This window comes from Nyctereutes procyonoides, unplaced genomic scaffold (genome assembly GCF_905146905.1).
Source record: "Nyctereutes procyonoides isolate TBG_1078 unplaced genomic scaffold, NYPRO_anot_genome, whole genome shotgun sequence".
Taxonomy (NCBI): domain Eukaryota; kingdom Metazoa; phylum Chordata; class Mammalia; order Carnivora; family Canidae; genus Nyctereutes; species Nyctereutes procyonoides.
This window is the reverse complement of record NW_026575049.1, coordinates 26,309,294-26,335,726: the sequence shown is the minus strand read 5'-3', so window position 1 is coordinate 26,335,726 and position 26,433 is coordinate 26,309,294. Positions and strand designations below refer to the sequence as shown.

General features: G+C 55.4%; 1 protein-coding gene across 1 annotated transcript in view; it reads left to right on the top strand.

Annotated features, from left to right (window-relative positions):
* CACNA1I (calcium voltage-gated channel subunit alpha1 I) overlaps positions 1–26,433 on the top strand; it is a 113,499-nt gene that overhangs the window by 56,290 nt on the left and 30,776 nt on the right. Inside the window, exons 6-10 of the mRNA XM_055328957.1 lie at positions 7,707–7,866; positions 14,570–14,885; positions 16,320–16,412; positions 19,733–20,045; positions 22,401–22,822. Of these exons, the coding sequence (XP_055184932.1) occupies positions 7,707–7,866; positions 14,570–14,885; positions 16,320–16,412; positions 19,733–20,045; positions 22,401–22,822 (1,304 nt within the window). The remainder of the gene's footprint in view (positions 1–7,706; positions 7,867–14,569; positions 14,886–16,319; positions 16,413–19,732; positions 20,046–22,400; positions 22,823–26,433) is intronic.

Sequence of the window (26,433 nt, the reverse complement as noted above, 5' to 3'; positions counted from 1 at the left end):
GGGAGGGAGGGGTGGAGAGTGGGGGCAGGGCGAGGAGGGAAGATGGGTGGAGGGGCCCGACTTCCCAGGGCTGCTGCCTCCGCAGAAGGGCTGGAGGTGGGTGGGCAAACATCTGGCCTGAACAGCTAGCACTAGCGAGAACCTGACTTGGGAACAGGAAGAGAAGAGAACCTGACTTGGGAACAGGAAGAGAAAGCCGCCCTGTGAAGGGAGAAACAGAGAAATGCCTGCGGGTGGGGGCAGGACCAGAGCTGTCCTCCCCCTTCCCCACCAGCCAGCTCTAGGTCTGCTCTACAGATTAGGAGGGGGAGATTCCTGGGTGGGATATCAGGTCAAGGGAGTGGGCCACTATGTATTCATTCATTCATTCATTCATTCATTCATTCATTCATCCATCTGAAGTAGCATCCACTAAGGGCCACAGCTCCTTCTCTGCGGGCAGATACTCAAGCCAGGATCTACGAGCAATGGGGACAGGTGCTCTAATGGAGGCAACAGGGGGCCAAGGGGAAGGGTCACTACCGTGTACTTTGAGGGGGTTTAACAGAGGAGGGGGAACAGGGCATTTGAAGCATGAGTGGGCATTCTTTGGGCCACAGTGGGTTGGGACAGGAGCTAGGACCACCCCCCGCGGCCTGAGCACTCTCCCGGGATGGAGGGTGTAGGGGTGCACTCTCCTTGGCTGGCATTTGTTTCCATCTCGGGGGTGGCACTGAGGCCCCCTCCCCGCTGGGCTGGGGCCAGCAGCTGTGTCCTCGGCAGCACGGCCGTATGCTGCCCGGCCGGGCCTCCCCGGCGCCCACTGTGCGCCTGATTAGTTGGCGTTGGCGGCGGCAGGGACAGCAGACGGCCTCTCCCGGCCGCTCAGCACCCTCCGCTGCCCCAGCCAGACCGAAGAGGGGGAGCCCCTGGGCCGGCACAGCCTGGGCCCTCTTGCCCTCCGCCCGGCATCCTTTCCGCTGGCTGTGGGCTGCGCCCCCGGCAGAGGCTGGCGCAGGTCTGGCTCTTTCCGCTTGAGCTGGCCTGGCACAGTGGGTGCGCTAATCTGGGCTGACAGCTCCTGTCTGCAGAGCACCCCAGCCCTACGGGGGAGATGCCCATCAGGAGGTGCGCCCCCCTTCCTACCCCTCCAGCCACCCCCACAGTCACCAAGGGCCTCCTGCAGCAGGGGGCCTGGGCTAGGAGTGCTGGGGAAGAGGGGTGAAAAGGTTGAGTGGCTCCATCCGTTTGCCCCCCTGCCACCTGTCTCCTTCCAGCTATGCCACCCGCCTGATAGTCCCAGGCCACACTCCTCTCCCCTGAATCCCAGACCCCACCGAGCTTATGAAATGACTTCACATCCATGTACACCAGGCACTCCCAACTCCACGTGTCCAAACACAGTCCCGTGTCCCTGTGATGGCTGCTCCGTGGCTCTGGCCTCAGGCCCCAGACCTTGGAGATGCCCTGACTGCTCTCTTCCCCCACCCCCCACCTCCCATCACTAATCGCTTTGACCTTCAGAAAGCTCTAGAATTTAGCCACGTCCCCAGCCTCCACTGTCACTGTCATCTGGACCCCGCCAGATGTGGATTATCGTAATGGCAGGTGAGCGATGGCTGGGAGGGGCGAGGCAGGACAGAGAGGGACAGATGGACCGGAGACTCAGTCCCCCCGAGAGTCACACAGGAAGCCTGGCGTCTGGCAGAGAGGATGTGGGGAGGGCACGAGCCGGGCCACATCTCTCTTGGGTGCCCCTCAGCGCTCCCCATTTCTGTCCCAGGGGAGGGCAGGGCTGTGCCCAGGAGGCAGCCACCATATGGCCGCTGTCACCCTGGCCTTGGAGTCCACAGGCCTGGCCCCCTCATCCCGAGATGTGTGTGCATGAGGGTCACAGCCAGGTGACTGTATGCTGTCCCGCAGGCTGTCTGCCTATAGGTGTCCTTCTACCCTGGCCCAGCAGAGTCCCTTCTGCCCCCACAGCTGGGGTGATCTCTCAGACACTCCTCAGACCACGTTTCCCTTCGCCCATGACACTCAGTGGAACAGAGGCCAGAGTTCTCACACCTGCAGGGCAGCCCTGTTTCCACGCCCCCTTGCTCACTTCCCTCCAGCCACACTGGCCTCCTGGCTGTTCCCTGAGTGCCTGCCTCATCCCTGCCCTTGGGCCTTTGCTGGGGCTGCTCCACCGGCCTGGAGAGCTCTTCCCCGGATGCTTGCACCGCTGATGCCTCACCTCCTGTGGGTCTGTGCCCTGTATCGTCTTGCTAGTTTATACGTACCCTATCCCTGGCCTGGCCTGGCCTCCCCATCCTCTCCCCCTCCACCTGCTGTTTTTATAACACCTGCCACCCAACAAATGAGGAAATGAACTTATTTATTATGTTTATGGTTTTCTCTCTCCCCCTACCCCTATGTGGAATGTCCACCTTCTGAAGGCAGGGGGATTGGTCTGTTTATTCATTGTTTTAACTGATGCACCCTTAAGCCTAGAACAGTGCCTGGCACATAGTAGGTCTTCACTAAATATTAGTTGAATGTCTCCATCCATCCATCCATCCATCCATCCATCCATCCATCCATCACTTCTTCATGGCCATCTTTGTGGGGAGTGGGGGAAGGCACTCTGTGCCAGGCCCTGGGCTGGATTGGAGGATGCAGAACCCTCCTCAGGGGCCTCACGTTCAGGACACTGTCAATTTGGGAGGCCAAGGTAGAGCCATGAACCGATGAGGGCCAAAAGCGCAAGAAGTGCTGTGATGGAGGGAGGGCAGGGTGGGGGCAGCTCATTGTAGGGGTACCAGCCCAGCCCAGAGACCAGAAGAGACTGGCTGAGGGCTAAGAGAGGAGGAGAGATGGCCTTGTGAGTGTGTGAGGGCTTTCCAGGGCTGGCAGGGGAGCGGCCTGGCTGTGTCCCACCGGCATGGAGCCCTGCCGCCCTGGGGAGTGGACCCGGCACTATGCCCAATAGGAACAGGAACCCGTGTGGCGGAGGTGGGGTAGGGCCATGTAGGTGGGGGCAGAATGTGTGTGAAGGTGAAGAGTAGGGCTGCAGGGGGCATGTGCCAGCCTGGCTGGAGAGCAGGTGCAGGTGTGGCACAGTGGATGGAGGGAGGTGTGGCTGGGGGGGATAGGCTGGGTTGAGTAGGGGCTGTAGGGGCTGGCAGGTGGGATGAGTTTGTATTTTCCCCATGGGGGTAGATGGACTGCTGGAAGCTTCTGCCTTTGGGCAGATACCCCTCTGAGGTATCCTGACCCTGTGTTTTTCTTGAGAGGCTGGCTGGACAGGAACCCTTGTCTTCTGTACGTGAGGCTGCTGGGACCCAGAGAGGGCAGGCTCTGTCTCAAGGCCGCCCAGCCAGAACTGGCACCCACATTTCCTGTCCTGTGTTGTTGCTCCGGACACTCACCAAAGTAGAGACTGTACTAGATGTCCTGGGGTCCTCTTTCCCTTCTTGGCTTGGGAAGCATGGCCTTCAGCCACACTCGTTGGGTTGCCTAGAGCATATCCTTGGCCTCTGCCCCAGGCTGAAGGCCCAAAAATCTACACTACGAAGGCAGAACCAGATAAGCTCATCCCGAGAGATGGGGAATGAGATCCTGGGGAAAGTCGAGGCAGGAAGGCTTCTTGGCTAACTGGGGGTAGAAATCAGAGAAGACTTCCTGGCAGAGGAGGGCCGGGCTGGGGATAGGTACAGAGGGACATGAGTAGGAAGGATGGTCTGAGGCAGATGTCTCTCTTGGTCTCTCTTTCTCTCCAACTCTGACCTCTATCTCCATTTCTCCTCCCTCACCTCTCTGCCTCCACCTCCTATGCCCGGTGCCAAGGGGAGCTGAGGGCAGAGAGGAACCGGCCAACTTGCCTTAGCTAATTACTTGACTGCAGGCATAAAAGGAAGATTAGCTGGGGTCTTACAGGGTCCTCCCTGACTCCCTAATCCTGTGGCCCCTTTTCCCTGGCATGGAAACGATGGATTGGTTTTGAGTCCCTAATTAGCTAATTATGCCTTGGCTCAGTGGCCCTGGGACTCCCCAGGCCCCAGGGAGGGCTGTGGAGTGAGCTGGGGCCTGGCTCTGCAGATGGGAGGAGGGGTGCGGGGAACAGGCTGCCATTCAGGGAAGCCAGCCGAGCAGGTTTTGAGGAGCCTTTCAGAATTTCAATATCCTGGAGAACAAGGGAAATGTAATTAATTGAGCAACAAAGGCTGGGCTCAGGGGAGCAGCCACGGAGCAGCCGGGCTGGGATTGTGCAGAGCCACCTGCCTCCTCCCACCCAGCCTCTTCAAATGTGGCTGCTGGCCGCCAGTGCTGGCATCCTGCCTCTGTCCCAGTCCCCTAGGACAGCCCCGTCCAGGGCTCGGCCTGCTCAGAATCTGCCCCTGGGCCTCCCTGACCAGGCACCTAGCATTGAAGCCCCACAAGCCCTGACTCCGATTTGCAGCCACCCCACTGCGTGGCCCCCATGCCCTTTCTGAATGGTCATCCCCCTGTGCCTCTGCCACAAGCCCCCATCATCCTTCAGGATCCAGGTCAAGGCAGTCCCTCCAGGAAGGGGCCCAGAGCTGCCACCACTCCCCAGGCTTGGTTGTGTTTCCCAGCACTGTGGTCCCCTGTCCCCCTGCTGCTAGACTGCAAGCCCTTGAGGGGCTGCGATGCCGAATGGACGATGGCGCACCAGAAAGGCCTGCAACTGGCTAATGTCACATTTGGGTGGATTTGGATGCATGGCAAGGGTGCTTGCTTGGTCTGTTTCTTTGCTTCCTTCCCCCCAGCCCTTGGCTACCCCATTGGAGGTGGAGGGTGGGGTACTGAGCCCTCACTCACCCTGGCCTGCTCTCAACCACAGGCAGCAGCCTGCAAGGGAGCCCCACTGCTTTCTCAGGAGGAGAGTGACCTAGTTTTGTGGGAGAGGGAGGATGGGGTAGGCATTAATTATTGATCGGAAATCAAGCCACACAGAGCTCATGATGCAGATCTGCAATAATTACCCTCATTAACAACCACCTTAGCATCACCTCTGGAATGAATCAAAATCTGGATAGGACCCCTGTTCTCCTTGTTGCCATCTTTTCATCATCCCCTCTCCAGTCTTCTATTCTTTCCTCATGACTTAGCATGTCATTCAACAAATGCTGGCCGAGCCTTTGTTCTGGGCTAGGACCCGCTGGGTTCTGAGAATACTGATGCAGACACAGGCCCTGCTCCCAGGAGCTTACAGCCCAATGGAAGAGGCAGGAGGGTAAACAGATAATTACACACTAGGGCTAGAAGACTATCTCGTAAATGGGGCCTCTAAGGTTGTGCAGTGTGCAACTTATACAACTGTACAAGGCAGCCTAGGCTAGGTCAGAAGTGCTGAGGTTGCCCAGAGCAGAAGAGAGAGGGATGAACTCTACCTGGGGTGGACTAAGGAAGGGTAGGGGAAAGCTTTATAGAGAGAAAGTAGAGCTTCAACTGGGCTGTGGTGGCCGAATAGGGATTTGCCAGGTGTGAGAGATGGAAGGGTGTTCCAGAAAGAATAGCATGAGTAAAAGCACGGAGGTGTGAAATCCAGGGGTATATTGGTATATTTACGGAACTTCAACTAATTTGGTATTGAGAGAAAAATAGGCATAGGGGAGAGAGAGAGAGAGAGAGATTAAGAGAGATGAACCTAGAGAGGTAGGTGGAGTCAGACCTCACAGGACCTTGGAAGGTATGCACTCAAGAGTGATCCACTAGCTCCTGACCCACTTTGGGGCCACAGACACTTGTGTGGACCTTCTCCCAAGAAAAACTGATGATGTCATACCTGCACATTTTATAGCAGTGTCGTAAGGTTTGCGGACCTCCTGCAGCCCTTCTAGGTGGTTGTCCGGCATTGCCCTCGCTCTGTCCCGGGCTCCGTTTTCCCTGGGCTGGCTTCAGTTGCAGGCAGCACTGCCCTGCAAAGGCAAGACAGTCCCAGCAGCTCCAGGCGTTCACCCTCCCCGGCTCCCCAGCTCTGCAGAAGAGGGTTTCCCTCCCCCTACAGTTCCCACACAAGTCTCAGGGCTGACCCTCATTGGTTCTGGCTGGGGTCACATGCCCATTCCAGACCAATCCCTGGAGCTGGGGGAACAGAATGTGCTGATTGGCCAGGCCCCATCACGTGATCTCTAGGCAGCCCAGCCAAACCACCGGGTAGGCAGCGGGGGAGTGGGGCTGTTTTCACAGGACTGGGAAGCCTGGCGGGGCCAAAGCATGGAGGTGGCCCGTCAGCTGGGGGTTTGTACTCCTGTGGATTCTCTAGTTACTGGGGTGACTGGATCATCCTGCATGGAGTCAAGCGGGATTGGGCAGCATACAGAGGGGTAATGAGGTCGTGATGGTGGGTGACATCACCCAGACTTGGGAGAGCAGGTGAGTGTCAGGTGGGGGCTGGGATTGAGCCTGTGGAAAGGGAGAGGGGTGGATGGTGCGGATGGTGGTGTGGGTCAGCCCAGAGCAGGAGGGGCAGAAGGGAAGGATGGGGAGGTAGATATGAAGGGTGGTAAGTGTATGGGGGGGTAGGGCTACAAGCTGTAGGGTGGGAAGCCTTGGGGTTTGCTGAGATTGGGGTGTGGCCCAGAGGCTGGGGAGCTTTTGTAGGGTGGCTGCCATCTAATCCCACCCCTTTGCTGAGAGGCCTCGTTTTCCAAGAGGGGAAGGGACTGGCTCAGGGTCTCATGGCAAATAAGGCAGGATTTGAATCTGGATCTCTCTAAATCAGAGGCCGTATGATTTCCCTACCTGCAGGGTTTCAGGATGTCAGGCCGCTGCAGGATGTAACTGGCACATTCTTCTCCCCTTTCCATACCCAGCTGGAAAGCCCCCTTGGTCACCCTGACCCCCCCCCCCCCCAAAGGGACTCCTGTCTCCATTGCCATTTTCTCATTTCTTCTTTTCTTGCCTCTGGTGTGGCTGATTCTTTGTAGCTATTCCTCAGGAAGGAAAGGCCTGCTATCAGGCCAGATCAGAGTCCGCTGCTGGCAATAGCTCTTCTGTGTGCTGACCCAAGGCTGGGTCTGGTTCTATCATGCGGTGGGGTGCGTCAGGCCAGTAGCTCCGGCTGGCTGCACTGCTGTATCCTGACATTCTCGGGGAACCAGCGGCTGCCCCAGCAATGAAGAACATTTGGGACACATTCATTAGGCACCTACTGTGCTCATCTGTGTGGATTCTGGGCAGAGTGAGATGAGCCAGCCTCGGTCTCAGGCTGCCAGGTAACTGGGGGTTGTGGAGGGAATGCCAGACATGGTGTCAGGACACCTGGTTTAAATCCAGACCCTGCTGCTTCCCAGCTGTGTGACTTTGGGCAAGTTGTTTTAGTTCTATGAACTTCCAGTTACTTCTTCTATGAAATAGGGATAACATCACCACCCTCATAGAGTTGTGAATTCTGAAGGAGATCATCTTCGTGCATTACCCAGAAGAGAGTTTGGCATGTAAATGGTGTTCCATAAATAGCTGCTAATTCATCCAGAAGCTGGTGGAAGTGTGGTAGGGCCCAGAGCCATTTCCATGGCCTCTGGATGGAGGGGCAGACACCAAGGAGAATGGCCGCTGATGGCCGCTGAGCAGGCTGGGAGCAGTTAGGAGCCTCTACCTGTGTGTCCCCACCTCTCCTCCCAGTGCCTCTCCCTCTTTTCCTGAGCCTACTCTCTCTCTCTCCTCTTGGGATCTCTGCTCCCAAGTCTGACAATCTCTCCACTCTCCCCCACTCACAGGTATGCGGATCCTGGTGAACCTCCTCCTGGACACACTGCCCATGCTGGGGAACGTCCTTCTCCTCTGCTTCTTTGTCTTCTTCATTTTCGGCATCATCGGCGTCCAGCTCTGGGCGGGCCTGCTGCGTAACCGCTGCTTCCTGGAGGAGAACTTCACCATGTGAGTGTAGGCTCCGCCACCCAGGGGGCTGCCAGCCAGCTTCCCCTGGGGTGGCAGTGGTGCCGGATATTTTAGGGCTGGGTTTCCCTGTCAAACACCTGGTCCTAGTCCTTATTCCCACTGGTGCAGAGAAGTCAAGCAATGTGCACAGGTGAGTTGGTGGTGGGTCTCCCATGAATGGCTGGACACGAAGAGGAGCACAGAAGGCCACTGAGGGTCTCAAAATGGGTATCACAGAGTCTCAGTCTAACATAGGCCCTTAGATGCTAATTCATCTCCCAGTGACTCTTACTTAATACACAGTTTTAACTTACTGGTAATTGGGAATGGGGCCAGCAGAGTGGAAGCAGCCAACTAGGAGGTCCCACAGGAGGGGAATGGACACTTAGGACCCAAGCAGACATGATGCCAACAGGGGAAAAGAAGACAGAAAACCTCAAAAGCAGACACAGAACCTGGCCCCATTACAGCACAGTCATTCCTCTCGGTGACTGAGTCATCAAGAAAAGGTCAGTGCTCAGTCGGCCCATTTGGCCCATTTGTGTGGATGAGTGGGAGGGCGGGCTACTCTTCAGGGAGGCGATTGGCAGAGCCGTCTAAACAGAAGTCAAGCTCTTGGAGGAGTTGGGTGGAGTCGTCTGAGAGATTTGACAACTGTGGAATCTCCACCGTCTTTGAGTGCGCGGACCTGCACAGATGAGTTGGGACAGGAGCATACTACCATTTTACCGTGCATTAGCACGCTCCTGCCCTGGGCCAGGCCTGGGGAGACAGAAATAGGGGAGTGTGTTCATTCAGCCTCTCACTCGACAAAAGCCCTCAAGTGGCTGCTCTTGCCAAGCCCATGCTTAGTGCTGAGGACACAGCAGAAGATGGAGTTCCTGCCCTTGGGGAACTGGTCACAGATGCCTCCACGGAGTGGCTCCTGTGGACTGAGGACAACTGCAGGAGGCATGGGGACGCTGCAGGGGTTGGGCTGAGCTTTCTCTCCACTGGCCTGTCACTTAGGGAGATGAAGCTAAACCAGAGCTGGGGTGAGGATGGGGGAGGGGCCTGGCTCACCTGCCCATTGCTGCGGGGACCCGTGGGGTACCTGGGTAAACCAGAGAAGGGGCACCATTGTGGGAAGGACCCTGTGGTGGTGGTGGTGGAGGTCTACCCTTGGGTCAATCACTTGGAAGAGGTGGGCCGTGAGGCAGCAGGAGATGGGGGGGCACCTGCTTCTCCTGGTCTAGTCTTTTTTTTTTTTTTTTAAAGATTTTATTTATTCATTCATAGAGACACAGCTAGAGAGAGAGAGGCAGAGACACAGGCAGAGGGAGAAGCAGGCTCCACGCAGGGAGCCCGACGTGGGACTCGATCCCGGGTCTCCAGGATCAGGCCCTGGGCCGAAGGTGGCGCCAAACCGCTGAGCCACCGGGGCTGCCCCCTCCTGGTCTAGTCTTAGCGGATGGAGATGTGCAGGCGTGAACTCTCAGCTTTGAGGGTTCAGGACCCATCCAGAACCCTCTGTCCCACATAGATCTTTCCCTAGGTTTTCCGTGGCCACCCCCTTCTCATTATCCCACCGCAGCTCTGTTTTACCACCCCCTCACCCCCTCCTACTGCCCCCCCCCCCCACTCCCAGACACTCTTGCATCATCCTGCTTGATTTCCTCTTGGCACCATCTCTGTCTGAAAGTACCTCACTTGGGAGTCTATTTAGTTCATTTTACTTGGTCGTTGAGTGCCTTTAGACTGTTTTTTTTTTTAATTTTTTAAAATTTATTTATGATAGTCACACACAGAGAGAGAGAGAGAGAGAGAGAGAGAGAGAGAGAGAGAGAGAGAGATTGAAGCAGAGATACAGGCAGAGGGAGAAGCAGGCTCCATGCACCAGGAGCCCGACGTGGGATTCGATCCCAGGTCTCCAGGATCGCACCCTGGGCCAAAGGCATGCGCCAAACCGCTGCACCACCCAGGGATCCCTCTAGACTGGTTTATTTACTTGGTTAGCAGTGACGAAGGGCTCGGGCGTAACAGGTGTGATTGAAATAATCCTGCAATCTGGCCCCACGTGGAGGCCCGGTGACAGAGGCTCGAGCAGGGTATTGAGTTCCAGGGCAAGCGTGTCCTCTGTCAAGCGTCTGGTCCCTTCTTCTCGATTCTGTCTAAGCATTCATGTGCACGCACACGACCGTTCACATCCCAGACAGGTTTTAAAGATGCGAATTGCTCTGACAGTGTGGCTTGAGGGTGTTTTCACACCAGTGTTTCTTGTTCCACGGATAAACGGCAGTTCCTCTAGCGGGCCCCTGCAGATGGGCCTCACATGGTTTCCAAGGTTCTGTTTTTGCATCATGCACGTGTGTGATCCGTGTAGACACCCATGATCGATGGGTAGACTCGTAACTGCTAGTCAAAGTGTATGTATATTTTTATCCCTTTTTGGTTAAGATAACAAATTGCGCTCAGTAGCGGGCACAAGTGTTAAGTGTACGGCTTAATGTAGTTTTAGGTGGACTTAATGAAGTCTACGCCAGTGTTAGGCTACCCAGAGAAACTTATGGGGCCCAGGGAGGCTCCCCCCTGCGCCTGGCCAGTTCCTATCCCCCACACCCCAAAGTAGCCACCATCCTGACCTCTATTTGTGTTGCCTGTTTTTGAGATTTCTTACACTGGAATCCTACAGGAAGCTATCTTTTGTGTCAGCTTTTTTGGCTCAGTGTAATGTGTCTTTGAGATTCACCCACATTCTTGCGGGTGGCAGTAGTTTTTTTGTTTTTCATTGCTGTGGGTAGATATTGAGCAAATATACAAGTACTTATTTTTTTCATTCCACTGTTGATTTGAGTTGTTTCTGTTTTTTTTTTTAATTCTTTTTGGCTTTTATGACTCATGCATATTCTTGTACATGTCTTTGGTGGCTAGAGCCGTCCTTTCTTTTGGGTGAATACCCAGGAATGGAACTGTGAAGGGTGCAAGTGTGTTCAGCTTTAGGAGATTTTGTCGAATGCTTTTCCAAAATGGTTGCATTAAATGTCTACTCGCAAAGTCTGAGAGTTCCAGGGGCCTGGCATCCTTATCAACATTTGGTGTTGTCAGACCTTTTAATTTTAACTATTCCAGTGAGAGGGCTGTGGTATCTTATTGTGGTTTTAATTTGTACTGCCCCTATGTCAAGTGATAATTAGCACTTTTCACCTTCGTATGGTCCATCCGTGCATGATCTTATGAAGTGTCTATTACAGTCTTTTGCCATTTATAGATTGGGTTGTCCTTTTATTATACATTTGTAGTGGTTCTTTATATTCTGGATTTCTTCCCTTTGATATATATATATATATATATATATATATATATATATATATAACTGCAGATGTTTTATATATATAAATTATGATTTGCATCCTTTGGTGGATATGTGTGTATATATATATATATATATAATATTTTATTCCAGCCTGTTCCATTTTTACTCTCTTAATGGTGCTATTTGATGAACAGAAGCTCTTAGTTATAATGAAGTTCAAATTACCAATCATTTTTTTTAGTATTGCTTTTTGTGTCCAGTTTAATCTTTTCTTAACCCAAGGCAATGAAAATATCCCCAATGTTTTCTTTTAGAAGCTTTCCCAGTTTATCTTTCACATTTAGTCTTGTATTCCATCTCAAATAATTTTTAGTATGGTATGTGGTTGGGTTGAGATTCCCTTCCTATAGGTGAATTCCATTGTCCCATCACCATTGATTGAGAAGTCCATCCTTTCTCTGTGGAGCTGCAGTGGTGTCTTTGTGGCCGTCAGGTGGCCATTGTATTTGGGTTGGATGTGTACATGTTAATTGATGATGGATGTTGCCAAATTCCCTTGTTAAAAAGGTTGTATCAATATACACTCCTGCCAACAGCGTGTGCGCGTGTCTGCTTGTACTTATTCTTTTCCGCACTCAGTACTATATCACCCTGAAACATTTCCATTTGGATGGGTGTAAAATGACCTTGATATTATTTTTGTTTGTATTTTCCTGTTGTTAGTTAATTGAGTATCTCTTCTTATATATGGTTATATTGGCCTCTTTTTTCTTTTTTTAAAGATTTTATTTATTTATTTATGAGAGACACAGAGAGAGAGAGAGAGAGACAGAGACATAGGCAGAGGAGAAGCAGGCTCTATGCAGGGGAGCCTGATGTGGGACTCAGTCCGGGGACTCCAGGATCACTTGCTGAGCCGCAGGCAGATGCTTAACCACTGAGCCACCTAGGCATCCTGCCCTCTTTTTTTTCAAGTACATTGGCCATTTTTATTTCTTTTGTGAATTTCTTTTCTTTATTATGTTCTTTTTCCCCCTGTGGTTATTTTTCTTTTTCTTACTGAGTTACAGATGATCTTAATATGCTGTAGATGGTTATTGTTTATTTTTTTTTAAAGTTTATTTATTTATTTTTTAGTAACTTCTACACCCAACGTGGGGCTTGAACTCACAATCCCGGAATTGAGAATCACATGCTCTTCTGATTAAGCCAGCCAGGCACCCCTCTTTTATTTGTGTTATATGTTGCCAGTACTCATCCCAGAGGAGTGGCAATCCCTGGCCCGGTTTTGTAAATAAAGTTTTATTGGAACACAGCCATGCCCACTTGGTTACCTGTTTTCTATGATTATCTCACATTACAATGATGCAGATGAGCAACTGGCACAGAGACTATATGGTCTGCAAAAAATATTTTCTATCTGGCCCTTTACAGAGAAAGCTTGCCTACCTCTGCTTTCTATCAGTTTTTTTTTTAATTTTATTTATTTATTCATGAGAGACACACACACAGGCAGAGAGAGAAGCAGGCTCCATGCAGGGAGTCTGATGTGGGACTCCATCCCAGGTCTCCAGGATCATGCCCTGGGCCAAAGGCAGGCGCTCAACCGCTGAGCCACCCAGGCATCCCTATCGGTTTGTTCTTATCTTTGTATTTAGTATGCTCTCTTTTATCTCATAGATATTTTACATTTGGGGTGCTTGGATGGCTTAGTTGGTTAAGTGTCCGACACTTGATTTTGGCTCAGATTATAATCTCAGGATTGTGAGATTGAGCCCCATGTCGGATTCCAAGCTGGGCATGGAGCCTGCTTCAGATTCTCTCTCTCTCTCTCTCTGCCCTCCACCCCACCTTCTAAACAAAAAAAGAAAAAGAAAGAAAGAAAATTTACATTTGTTTATAGTCAATCTTGACATTTTCCTTTGTAGAATTTGGATTTGTTGTATTTTATCCAGAACGCCTTATATATCTTGAGTTAACAAAAATATTCTCTGTTCTCTTATAATATTTTTGTTGTAATGTTTGTTGCATTTATGATTTTTAATCCACCAGAAGTTTATTATTTTAAATTCTGTAATATATTTTACTTAACCTAATATATCCAAAAGATTATTTTTTTTCTTTTTTTTAAGGATTTATTTATTTTAGAGAGAGAGAGTGAGAGAGAGCACGCACAAGTGGGAGGGGCAGAGGGAGAGGGAGAGAGAATCACAAGCAGACTCTGTGCTGAGTGCAGAGTCTGACATGGGGCTTGATTTCATAACCCTGAGATCATGAACTGAGCCAAAACCAAGAGTCAAACACTTAATGGACTGTGCCACCCAAGTGCCCCCAAAGATTATTTTCAATGAGCAATCAATATCAATTGATAATCAATATTATCAATTGAATAGTTATAACCAATATTACAACTAATGAGGTAACTTACATTCTATTTTTCTTTTGATACCAACTCTTCAAGAAGTTTATTTTTGTATAGAGTGTGAGGTAGGGATCTAGCTTTATTATTTTCCAAACAGATAGCTATTATCTCAATGCCATTTATTGTGTAGTTCTTCCATTCTTTATGGATATGAAAAGGTTTTTTTATAATAGACTATGTTCCATTTTACGAATGGGTTTGCCTTCTGTGCCCTGTGGTGTTCCACGAATCTTTCTGTTCCTGTTGCAATATCGCACTCTAGTAATAATTGTAGTTGTATTTTACTCTCTTGTAGGGTTGGACTCCACTCATCTTTCTCCTTTTAAAAAATTGTCTTGACTGTTCTCCCATCCAGATAAATCCTAGAACCATCTGGCCAGGTTCCACAGACAGAAACACGTTGGGATTTTGATTGGATTGCATTGAATCATTCTTTAACCCCACAGGATGGGTAGGGCAGTGATTGTCATCTCTGTTTTGCAGATGAGGAGATTGAGGTCTGGAGAGAGGAAGTGAACAGTCCAAGGTCACCTAGAGGGGCAGGGGTGGGGCAGGCAGAGGATCAACTCCTCATCTGTTGGATCAGTAAAATTCAGTGTTTGTTGATTAAACATGTACTCTGGGCTGACCAAGCAGTGTGTGGGAACCGGGGAGGCTGAGACCCCCCCATCCCTTGCCCTAGCAGAGCTTCAGCCTCCCAGGGAAGTTGGGTGCATATTCCCCAGGAGCCATATAGGGACCAAGGACTAGCCCTTAGGGAAGGCCCCTCAGAGGGGGGACCCTGGAACTGACCACAGTGAGTTGGTCAGTGGGAGATTTTTCGACTGCGGGGAAGGGTGTCCCCAGTGGGGGGACAACACAGACAAGGCCCAAAGGCAATGACAGGACCTGTGGGACAGATTTGCCACACTGCATCGCCTCCCCCCCCCGCTCCTCCTGGTGATAACCTCTCCCCTTCTCTTTTACCCACTGTCATCACCTGTGGACAGACAAGGGGATGTAGCCCTGCCCCCCTACTACCAGCCAGAGGAGGACGATGAGATGCCTTTCATCTGCTCCCTTTCGGGGGACAATGGCATCATGGGCTGCCACGAGATCCCCCCACTCAAGGAGCAGGGCCGCGAGTGCTGCCTGTCCAAGGATGATGTCTACGACTTTGGGGCAGGGCGCCAGGACCTCAATGCCAGCGGGCTGTGTGTCAACTGGAACCGCTACTACAACGTGTGCCGCACAGGCAGTGCCAACCCCCACAAGGGTGCCATCAACTTTGACAATATCGGTTACGCCTGGATCGTCATCTTCCAGGTGAGGCCACTCAGGCCTGGCGCCAGCACGCGTGCCGGGGCCTGGGAGACCAGAGCTGGCTGGGGTGAGGGGTGGAGTGAACAGCTTCTTCTGGCAGCTAGGGCTTTGTGCTAGGTGTTCCGCTGAAATCTGCCCAACTTGCCAGCACAGTGGGTGTTATCATGCCCCTGTGACAGGCAGAGCGCCTGAGTTTTGAAAGAAAGGAGGCAAGCTATTTGAGGATCACATGCTATTTAATGGAAAATCAGGATTTTAATCCAGGTCTGGGGGACCCCAAAGCTTGTGCTCTGTGGAATCTCAGGTTGCCTGGGGACATATGGATCCCAGCAGGGAGGTCTGTTTATAGAGGAGAGAGCCCAGCCTCAGGCCTGGTCCGGGCCAGGGGCTTTCCTGGTGGCGGTGACCACTTAAGCAAAGGCCTGGGTGTAGGGAAGCACCAAGGGGGTGTGTGCAGAGAGCACCAAGGAGCTGTTTGGGCAGGGTCTCTCGGATTGTGTTTTTGATCAGTCAGTAAGAAACATTTTATTCAGTGCCCATATTTATATACACTCACAAAGCACTGTTAACTTTACTGGGTGCAAAGGGCTTCATTGCCTTGCATGACCCCAGTGCCCCGCAGAGGACAGGGATGGGGTACGTTGAGGGAACCAGGGCTGTGGGACCTACTGCTCGATGTCTCCGCGCCTCAGTTTTTCACCTCTAATGCTGGGTAATAACAGCTTTCTCTTACCATGGGTGGCTGAGGAGAAAAACTGGATGATGCGAGCGGAGCTGTCAGCCCAGTGTGGAATGAGGGCTAGAGGCCACCTTCCTGCTGCCCTCAAAGGAAGGATGGGGCTGGGGCTGAGAGTGGTGGCTGAGAAGCCCCAAGGAGATGGGAAGGCCTTGCCCAGGTGGCTCTGTGCTCTCTGGCCTGGGGGGCGGTGAGATCTCAGAATTCAGAGCTGCAAAGTGTGATGTGATGTGGTCACAGCCCAGCGGCTGTGTTCTGAGACCCTTGCCCCGCCCCCCACCCCAGGGTGGGTGGGCTGCCCAGGGGCTCCTGCTCCAGAAGCATGCAAGAGGGTGGTGCTGGGGAGAGCCCGCCACTGGTTGTGCCTAAGGCTGCTCTGCCTCGCACTTGCCTTGGTGTGGGAGACTGGTGGTCAGGGACTCTGGAGCAGGAAGGGCAGGCTGAAGTCTGGGTCCCCACCTTCCTGGCTGTGTGACGGTGGGCAAGTACTCTAATCTCTCCGAATCGGTGTCCTCACCTGTGTGCTGAGGGTGAGGCTGGCCCGCCCGTGGAGCCTTGCGGAGTAGGAGAGAGAATGCGGGTAAAGCAGCCTGGCACACGGCAGGGCCTCTGGCTGGGGCTGCACCTGCTGCCTGCCCTGCCTCAGGGTCCTGCCTTCCCTGTCTCAGGCTCACTCCCCCTCTGCTCTGTTGCGGCTGCAGGTGATTACTCTGGAAGGCTGGGTGGAGATCATGTATTATGTGATGGATGCTCACTCCTTCTACAACTTCATCTATTTTATCCTGCTTATCATAGTAAGTGTCAGGGAAACTGGGGCTTTCTGGGCAAGCTCAAGGACCCAGGGACCAGGGAGGGGGGGGGGCTCCTCAAGGAACCCTGCAGAGCCAGGAGAGCTGAGTGGGAGGGAGCAGGGGGGAGCAGTTTTTTTAGATTTTATTTTTATGTAATCTCGACACCCAGGGTGGGGCTTAAACTCACAACCCGGAAATCAGGAGTCTAGTGCTCCACTGAGCCAGCCAGGCTCCCCAGGAGGGGCAATTTTTAAATGCCTCCGAGCAGCGGGTGATTGAAGGGACTCGTCAGGGCAGCGGTGGGAAGCATCCATCACTTTCTATTGCTTTCATTTCTCATTTCTGGGCATTTAAGTCCATCTCGTCACTCCCTTTCGTGTTTCTCTGCCTCGTGGTCTCTGGGAATATGTTCTCCTGACTGCAGCCAGGTGCAGCCCCCAGGATGGAAGCTTCTCTAGGGCCCCAGCTTGCTCCTCTTTTCCGGGAGTGGGAAGAGGAGATGCTCTGAGGCAGAAGTGGGGGGCTGCTTCCCCACAGGGCTCCCTGAAATTCTTGGAGGGATTCGCACCTCTCAGGCAGCTCTGCCTTGTGGGGGTGGCTTGGGGGTGCAGGCAGGGTTCATCTGCCTCACGGAGCAGGGCCCTTCCCCCGCCCAGGCAGCCCTTCCTGCCTTCCCCCACAGTCTGCCCAGAGCGAGCTCATCCACCTTGTCATGCCTGACTGCAGCTTCAGCCACAGCACAATCCCCCAAATGTCAAGGTGATTCACTCCTGGGACAGTCGGTGCTGGCTGGCTCCCTACTGCTGTGAGGCTGGGTTCTCTGGCGCCTCGGTGGTAGGAGAGGGCATGCTTGGCTCTCTAGGGCAGCACCCCGTTCCGAGCTGGTGGGACCCTGGCCTGGGGGGTTCAGGACAGGCTGGCAGGTGGTGACCTGGGACATACTCGCTGTTGGCTTTGCTCTGATGGCCTTCCTGGGGAAGCTGGGGCCTTGGGCCCCTGAGGAGACACCCAGATGAAAGGAGAGGAGGTCCAGGCTTCGTTCAGCGTTGCCATTCACCCACTGGTTTGTTCATTTCCCCAGCACAGCCAGGGAAGCCTGCGCTGCATCGGGCCCTGAGCCAAGCGTGGGGAACTGAGCAGTGAGGTGGGGCCGTGGGGAACTGAGCAGTGAGGTGGGGCCGCCTCTGCTCTCCAGGAGTCAGTTGGGGCGGTGGGGGGGGGGAGGGAATGGGCTACAGTTGGCAGTGACCCGACATCACCTTAGGAGCTGTGACAGAGGCTGAGGGAGCCCAAAGGAATTCTCTGATCTAGCCAGGAGGAGGGATGCGGGAGTGGGAGGCTTCCTGGAGGAGGTGATACCAGAATTGAGCTTTTAAAGGGCTCAGGGTGGGCAGCTGGGGGGAGGGCCTTCTGGGCAGGGGCCGCTTGTAGAGACCTTGAAATGGACAGAATTCTGAGACAGGGGGCCTCAAATCACTGGGGTTGCTAGAGGAGCCTCGAACTTCAGAGCAGGGCTGGAGAATGTGATCTGCTCCTCCTGATAGAGTTGAGGTGGGAATGTGGGGTTGGTAACTCCCAGGGTGACCCAAGGCAGGCCCCTTAGCCCCCTGGATCCACAATAAAGTGGGGAATAGTGATGGCACCAAGGCTGATGGGCTCTCAGGAAGATTTGACGAGACAGCCTAAGGCCTGCATGGCCCCTGGCACATAGGACGTGCTCAATAAATGTGCCCTGCTACTGTTACTGCCACTGTTATTGGGTCCTAGGTTGCCCCATCACAAGAGAAAGGGCACTGACAGGGGCTGAGGATGCTGAGTTTTTCTAGGCACTGGGAAGGGTCCAGAGAGCAGAGCCTGAGTGATCATGCTGTCATTTTACCCTCACGGCCCTGGCCCTGCAGGCCACCTGCCCATTCTGTTCCTCAGGTGAGGCCCCTGAGCCCCAGTGAGGTGAGAGGTCCTCAGCCCCCAGACTCAGGTCTCCAGTACCTCCCCTCCCCTGAACCCCTTAGGAAGAGCTTTAAGCTTGTCTTGCTTGAGCCTTCAGCTTTACAAGGAAATGGAGTTCCAGAAGGGCTGGGGGAGCTGCTGCCTGGGCTCTGGGGCAGCAGCCGTGGAGGAGGCAGGCTGAGTGGAAGCCTGACAGGGGTGAGCGCCCAGAGGGAAGGGTCTGTGGCCTCTCCTTCCTGGTGACCCCTCACACAGGCCTGCGTGGAGCAGAGCCCCAGGAGATGCTTGGGGGAAGACATGACCAAGAGAGCCAAGGAGGGGCATCTTCTTACCTGGGGATTTTTCCAGAGTCTTCCAGCCGGGAATTGCCCTCTGCCTGATAACTGCAGAAGCCTAGCTCTCTATTTGTGGCACGGGGGACGGGGCAGGGTTGGGGGGGTGGGGGGAGGGGTGAATCCATGTCTGGGGCCTGGAGGAGGATGAAAAGCCACTCCCCTTGCTGGCAGGGCCTGCTGATCCCATTCAAAGGCTTGGCAAATGCCAGGAGAGGGGTCTGCCCTCTGGAAAGCAGGGCAGGAAGGGCTCTGCTCCCTGTGGTGGCCACTGGAACTGGGCCCCGAGTCCTGAGGTGGCAGGATTCCCAGTACTCACTGGGTAGCCTCTCCCACCTCCTCCCTCCAAGCACGGATACAGCCACACAAGGAAACACTTTCTGAAGGAAGCTTCTCTTGTGTCTGGATGCCCAACTGGATGCCCAAAGCCAAGCCAGAGAGAGGGCAGGGCTTGGGTGGGACTCAGGGCCTGGATGGCCTGAGTGGGGCTGGGCCTTCCTCCCCAGCCTCTGCGCTGGTGAGGCCCTGGCCTGAGGGCCCAGGGGGAGAAGGCTTGGAAGCAGGTGCCGGTGGGGCCCGGGGAGCTGCCTGGGCCCCCGCCGTCCTGGGGCCCCGGCCTCCTGCCGGAGCAGGGCCTCAGCAATCTTTTCCTGTCCCTATCTGTGCCCCGTGCCTCTCCGTCTCTCTGGGCCCTCCACCTTCCGCTCCTCTCTCTCCTTGCCTCCTCGTGCCCTCCGCTCCTGTACTCTCTGAGCCTGTGTCACTCCCTCTCCGTGTTTCTCCTGTTGTCTCTCTGCGTTCCTGGCTGTCTGCCTCCTGCCTCTGTCCCGTCCCTCTTTGGTGTCTCGGATCTGTCCCTGCTTCTCCTCTGGTCTTCCTTTCTGCCTCTGTGTCCCTCTGCTTCTCGCCCCACCTCTGTCCCTCCGGCTCCATCTCTGTACCCCCCTCCCCCACCATTTCTCTTTCTCCTTCTCATTTCGCTCCCCCCACCAATCTGTCCCCTCTGTTCCTGTCCCTGTCCTCTCCTCCCGTTGGTCACAGGTGGGCTCCTTCTTCATGATCAACCTGTGCCTCGTTGTCATAGCGACCCAGTTCTCGGAGACCAAGCAGCGGGAGCACCGGCTGATGCTGGAGCAGCGGCAGCGCTACCTGTCCTCCAGCACGGTGGCCAGCTACGCGGAGCCCGGCGACTGTTACGAGGAGATCTTCCAGTACATCTGCCACATCCTGCGCAAGGCCAGGCGCCGCGCCCTGGGTCTCTACCAGGCCCTGCAGAGCCGCCGACAGGCCTCGGCCCCGGGGGCACCCACCTCCACCAAACCCGGGCCCCATGCCAAGGAGCCCAGGCACTACAGTAAGTGGCCGCAACCCCTCCAGGGTGCCCCCCTCCAGCCTCGTGCGCGCCTGTCTCCTCCTGTGGGCAGAGCCGTCCAGCAGGTGGGGAACCCAGGTCTTCCCTCAGGGGCTCTAGTCACTGCCCTGGTTCCTTCCCCACTTTCCTGACTAACTGCCAGTGAGTGTCTGGCCTGGACTGGCCTCCGGCTGGGGGGACTCGACACCCCGGCCCCTGCAGGAATTCCCTTCCCATCCCAGCGTGTGGTCTTGTGCACTCAGGCTCCACCCTGGGATTCACACTTGAGAGAAGTAAACGCATGTCCATCCCGTCTGGTAAAATCCTAAAACGTCCCCCCACTCAGCCTGCCTGCCCCACCATCCACGGGGGCTCCTGCTGCCACCACATGCTTGCCAGCACACCAGAGCAGTGACCACCGGCCACCTGGAATAAAGGGGCTGCGGTCCCCACCCTGCGAAGACATGATGTGTCAGGGACACCTGTGCCATTTTGTGATCTTCTGTCTCCAGACACTCAGGCTCAGAAAGGGCTCTCTGTTCATTTTCTCATCTGTTCTAGAAAACAGTCCCGAGAAGGGGGCATGATGTCTTCGTAACATGATCCCGTTTTCAAATGGGAAAACTAAGGTCCAGAGAGATGAAGGGAGTCACTTAAGGTCACACAGTGTGTCAGTGACAAAAACAGTATCAGGGACGTCAGAGTTGGGTTTGCTGAGCCGCCTCCAGGGGGAAATGAAGGCTCAGCTCCCACGGGAGGCGCAGCCCCGGGCGATAGGCCCCGCCCCCAGCCGGCCCCGCCCCAGCCACTGGGGCTGCAGGCAGCGGGACTGTACCTCGGACAGCCGGGCCCTCGGTGGGCCTCAGGCTCCTGCCCTGTGAAGTTGAGGCTGAGGCTCACGTGCAGTGGGAGTCAGCCACCCCCAGGCCCTGCTCCGGCAGCTCTCGGGTCCTGGGAATCTGAGATTCTTGGGAGGCGAGCCGGGGAACTGGTGCTCGGAGCTGCCGCCTACCCATCCTTGGGCGCCAGCCGTCCAGGCGTGGTCTTGGAGGAGGCTCCAGGTGGCCCGTGGGCTGGCCCAGCACGTGGACGGGGGAGCCGGGGTCTGGGCAAGGCTGGCTGGCGTGCAGCGTTCCTGGATGACGCAGGGCGGAGCTGCCTGCTGCTGCCCCCCACCCTGTCCAGGGAACCTGTGTGGAGGGAAGCCCAGGGGGCCATCTGGAGGGAGAACTTACCCCCACCCCGCCCTGGGGACTCCATGCCTTCCTTCTTCCCTGGGAAACACATTTTAGGGAGCCCAACCCCATGAGTGGGTCTGAGCTGGGCTTTGCTGAGATGTGACTGACCCCTGGGCTTCTGGCTGCCTCACCCCGGCTCAGCTCCAGGGGATGAATGAGTCCGAGGGCCTTCTCAGAGGCATTGGGAGATAATTGGAGGCAAGTCTGGAAAGGAATGTTAGGCATTACATATTTTTCTTTCCCTTTAATGTTTTTATTATTATAATTTTCTTGGCTCACACAAGCAAAACACGTTTATTCTAGGAAAATAAAGGCAAACATAAAGAAGAAACCAAACCACCCAGAAAGAATCTTCCTGACACCTCTTCGAAATGGTTCACAGATCACAGAACTCTGGTCCAAGACTGGCCCAAGCTTCTCAAAGTCTCCCTGGGGCAGCAAAGGGGATGAAAGCTTCTGCCCCCCACTCCCTGCTGTCCCTCCTGTCAGCACCTCCTGCCTGCTCCCCCAGGAGCCAGCCCCAACTCTCAGCTCGTGAGGAGGGCACTCTCAGGGGGCTTCTAGAGCAAGGGTTTGCCCCTGCCCAGGGCTCTGGCCTCCCTCCCTCCCTGGGACACAAGGCCCACATACAGGTGGGAGAATTGGAGATGGAGAGGCCACCTTGGCTCCTTCTGGGGGAGACCATCCTCCCTACCAGCCTGGCTCTTTGAGAGGCTCTTCCTCCGCCATTGTCATCAGCAGGATTGTGGGAGGGCTGGGCCTTGGGCCAGGAAGTGATGGAGTAAGGGCAGATGACAGGCACGTGTGCCCCAGGCATGGCTCCAGGCACCCCTCATGCATCCACAGTAGATCCCTCCCCACAGACCTGTGGGGAGGTGCTCCCAGTTCTGACTTTACACAGGGGCAGACAGAGCCCAGAGCCGTAAACCCAATCCCCTGGGAACCACAGGCCACTGGGCCTCCTGGTGGGGCTGGCGAATCCCAGGCAGAGCCCGAGCCTAGGAGCCTGAAGCTCACATGGGGCTGGGTCTCAGGGTGAGGTGGGCAGGGACTGCCACCTCTGAGACCCCCGAGCCTGTGTAACCGGGGGCGTCACCCCTGCCTTGTGTTTGCTTTGCAGAGCTGTGCCCTCAACACAGTCCCCTGGACCCGACGCCCCACACGCTGGTGCAGCCCATCTCTGCCATGCTGGCCTCCGACCCTGCCAGCTGCCCCCGCTGCCAGCATGAGGAGAGCCGGCGGCCCTCGGGCCCGGGCAGCACCGACTCGGGCCAGGAGGGCTCGGGCTCTGGTGGCTCAGGTGGCGGCTCGGAGGAGGCCGATGGGGACGGGGCCCGGAGCAGCGAGGACGGGGCCTCCTCAGGGCTGGAGAAGGAGGATGAGGAGGAGAAGGCGGACGGGGCCACCCGGCTGTGTGGGGATGTGTGGCGGGAGACTCGAGCCAAGCTTCGAGGCATCGTGGACAGCAAATACTTCAACCGGGGCATCATGATGGCCATCCTGGTCAACACCGTCAGCATGGGCATCGAGCACCACGAGCAGGCCAGTGGGGGCCGGGTATGGATGGGGAGGACTGGGTGCCGAGGCCCAAGCAGGCCCATGCAGCCTGGGCTGTTGAACACTCAGTGTGTCCGTCTCCCACCTGCTGGGGACTAGGTCCCATTCATCCCCGGGCCCAGCCCAGGGGAGCGAGGAGCTCTGCGGTCTGCCCGTGGGTGAGCGAGTAGGCCAGGGAAGCCACACTAATCCTGGGGCTGCGGGGGTGCAGGTCCCACTCCTTTCTCCTGAGCAGCTCAGCCTGGACACAGGCACCCACAGCTCCTCCCTGTCAATCCCTGCCAGACCTCATTTCCAGTTGTCACTTGTCCCTTCTCCCCCAGACAGCCAGAGTGATCTTTCCCAAGGTGGGGCTCTCCTCTGCCCCAGCCTGCCCCAGCTCCCCATTGCCCTTGGCACAAAATGCAGAGCTTTCTTCTGACAGCCAGGGCTTCTCTCTGGGCAGTGCCTTCAGTGGTGTGTCCTCCTGTCCCGGAGGCCCTCCACACAGCACCGAGGCACTGAGAGTGGCCTCAGGGTTGCCCTGCAAAGACTGTCCCCTGTCTGCCTCCTCTGCCAACCCTGTAGTTTCTTCTGTCCTCAGCGCTGGGCATGTAGATGGAGAGTGGGTGTTGGCTGAGTTGAATGGTGTGTCCCAGGCCCCCTGGGCCATCCATAGAGGTACTGCTAGGGTTTGGGGGGTGAGAGGAGTTCAGAGACAGAGTCCCAAGGGGATAGACACGTAGCTGAGGTGGCAGCACAGGGAGGGTTCTATTTATAGGGACGCGGATGGAGGGCCACGGGGGGTTAGCACACACATCCCTAGTACACAGGTCATAGCCTGGGCTGCCAGCCTGCATGACAAGTCCAGTCCTGGCTCTCATTGAAGCAACACTGTTTTCTGGGTCCCCCAGCCCTGGGGTGGATTCCCTCCCTTGACCTGTAACCCAGCCCTGTGAGGGCACCCCATTTGGCCCCTAGTGACCCTGAAGCCTAGGGAGGGTGTCCCACAGCCAGTGAGGGGTCAGATCTGCACCCACATCTCTCTGTGGCAAGACTGACCCCCCCCCCCGTAGGGTTTAGAACGTGCCCCCCCCCTTTGCATCCCTGCCGCTGTCTCTCGGCACCGTCCCTGCGCCCTGCGGTGGGCCACACTCTCATTTCCCTTTTCATTAGCTTGCCAAGCGCTGGCTCCATTCAATTTACTTAAATGCGGCCCCTGGGGCTGCAGCGACACTCTGTTCAGAGCTGCTGGTTTGCCAGCCATTCTGGCTTAATTAAAAAGGTCTCTGGGGAGGCCTGGCGGGGAGGGCTCTCTGCAGGGTAAAGCTGGGGAGACAGGCAGCCCAGGACCCCCTTGCCCAGGGTTCAGACTTCGGGCCTTTCCTAGTCAGGCCAGCGGTCCTGGAGGGGGGCCCATAGGGGAAGCAGGTGATGTTGGGGTGCTGGCTCTGGTTTCTGAGTGGGTGGCACCAAGGGGGCTTGTCACGGTGCTGCTGCAGTAGAGACTGGGCATCGTTCCTGCCAGGGCTTGTGGGAACCAGCTGGCGAGAGCCAATTTTCTAACACTCAGGAGTTTCGAAAGCCTGTTTTTAAACAGTTGGTGGCTTGAAATTGGCTGTGGTGGGAGTATTTACACCATAGAAATTGGCGTACGCTGCAGATCAGGGCTATTTTTCGGAGGCCTGTTTGTCGGGGTTCTCGGGGTCCCAGCCTCTCCCCCTGCCCTGCAGCCTGGCCTCCACCCCACACACCTCTACCGCTCCTGCATGGGCTCCTTCCCTGGTTCTGCGATGGGCGTGCAGGGGGCCTTAGCCTCCCTCAGCCAGCACCTCCATCTGTGAAAAGGGCACCCACACCCTGGGACCCCCAGACCCTTGTCACAGAGTGGCTGGGTGGGTTAATTAGGAAGCCTGGAACATAGTGGGTGCTCACTAGTTTGCAACTCTTTTTGAATCTTCTGTTTGAGCCTCACATCACCACCCTAGGACTGAGTTTACCCTCTGCTGTCTGGAGCCTCGAAAAATTAATTAAAGAAAAAGTGAGGAGGAGGGAAAATTTTTAAAAATGTTCTTTTTAAAGCAGCCCCGAGTGGCAGCCATTGTTCTGTAGAGCTCCGTGCAGGGCCTGCTGTGGGCCTGCTGGCATGTTTGCTCCACTCCCCTCGGCTCCCAGACGTGGCTTGGCGGGGAAAGGATCCACCCCCGGGTTTATTCTGAGCAGCCCTGTCTGAGGTGGTGCCTGCAGAGGGAGGTGGCCCAGGGAGAGTGGGGGAAGAACAGGAGAGGAAGGTGGGTGAACATGCACAGCTCCTTTTCTGCAGGGGTGGTGACCATAGAGGGGAGGCATTGTAGGGGCCTGGCAGGGAGCCTGGCATGGCCCTGGGGGTTAGATGGTGCTGAAGTCTGCTCCTTTGAGTTGCCCCAGGGAGGAGGGGAGGCCCAGGATGGTCTGTGACTAAGGCTATGCGACAAGCAGGTGGGTGGGGTCGGCTTGGGGAGGGTACAGGTTCCTCCATCATCACCTGCTGTCGTGTGTTAGCACAGTTCTTTCCCTTGTGATCCCTATGGCAGCCCAATGGGGCAGGCAAGGCGAGTGTCTTAAAGCCACTGAGCAGGTGGGGAGACTGAGGCTTGTTCCGGTGACACGGTGAGCAATTGTCCGAGCAGGGCTCCAGGATGCTGAGGTGGAGGTTCCACAAAGCCGACAGGAGGCAGTGGGGAGGCCTGGGTGGGGAGGCATTGCTCCTGTGGCAGCCTTTCCATCTCTCTACACTCCCCTGTCTGGGCGCACGACTCCTCCCAAGCTGGGCAAGGCTGCTCTCAGCCCCAGCCTGTCCTGGAAATGGAGAATGGTCACCGGGTGGGATGACAAGAAACAGAGTTGGGCTGAATGGGCAGCAGGGCAGGGCTGCAGGCAGCCTCCTAGGGCAGGCTGGGGCATGTCCACAGGCCCCTGCTCCCAGGGGACTGCATTCAAGGCCTCCAGATCAGTGATTGGCTCAAAGCAACTTTATTTTCCCTTCTGCAGCCAGTCTGGGATGACTCTGGGAAGAGGAGGATGGACTAGTGTAGTGCCCAACATTCCAGCTCTGGGGGGCTTAGTGGGGAGAGCCAACATGGACTGCAGTCCCAGAAGGCTTCCCAGAGGCAGTGGCACTGGAGATGGATCCTGAAGGGTGACTAGGAGTTCCTCAGTGAGACAGAGGAGGGACAGGTACGGTGCCCAGGAGCAATCCTCCAAAGGAATGAGCCCTCAGGGAGGATGTGCACAGAGGGCAGAAGGTAGCCCAGGAGGCTGGGGGTGCTGTCCTTCCACAAAGTGTCTTAAGGCAGGCTTTGTCCTCAAGGCAGCAGGGGGCCACAGAACGCTTGCAAGCAGGGCAGAGACAGGTCTGGATTGACCTGGAGCCTCAAGCTGAAGCTGTCAGGGGAGTGGAACAGGCCAGAGGGAGTATTCTTCTGATTCAGATTGAGATCTGATTCCACCACTGCTGGGCCTTGGCCTTGGGTGGTCATTTCCCTCTGAGCCTCAGTGTCCACATCTATAAAATGGGGATGCCATAGGGTGACGTTTGAGGTCTAAATGAGATAATTCATGGAAAGTGCTTGGCACTG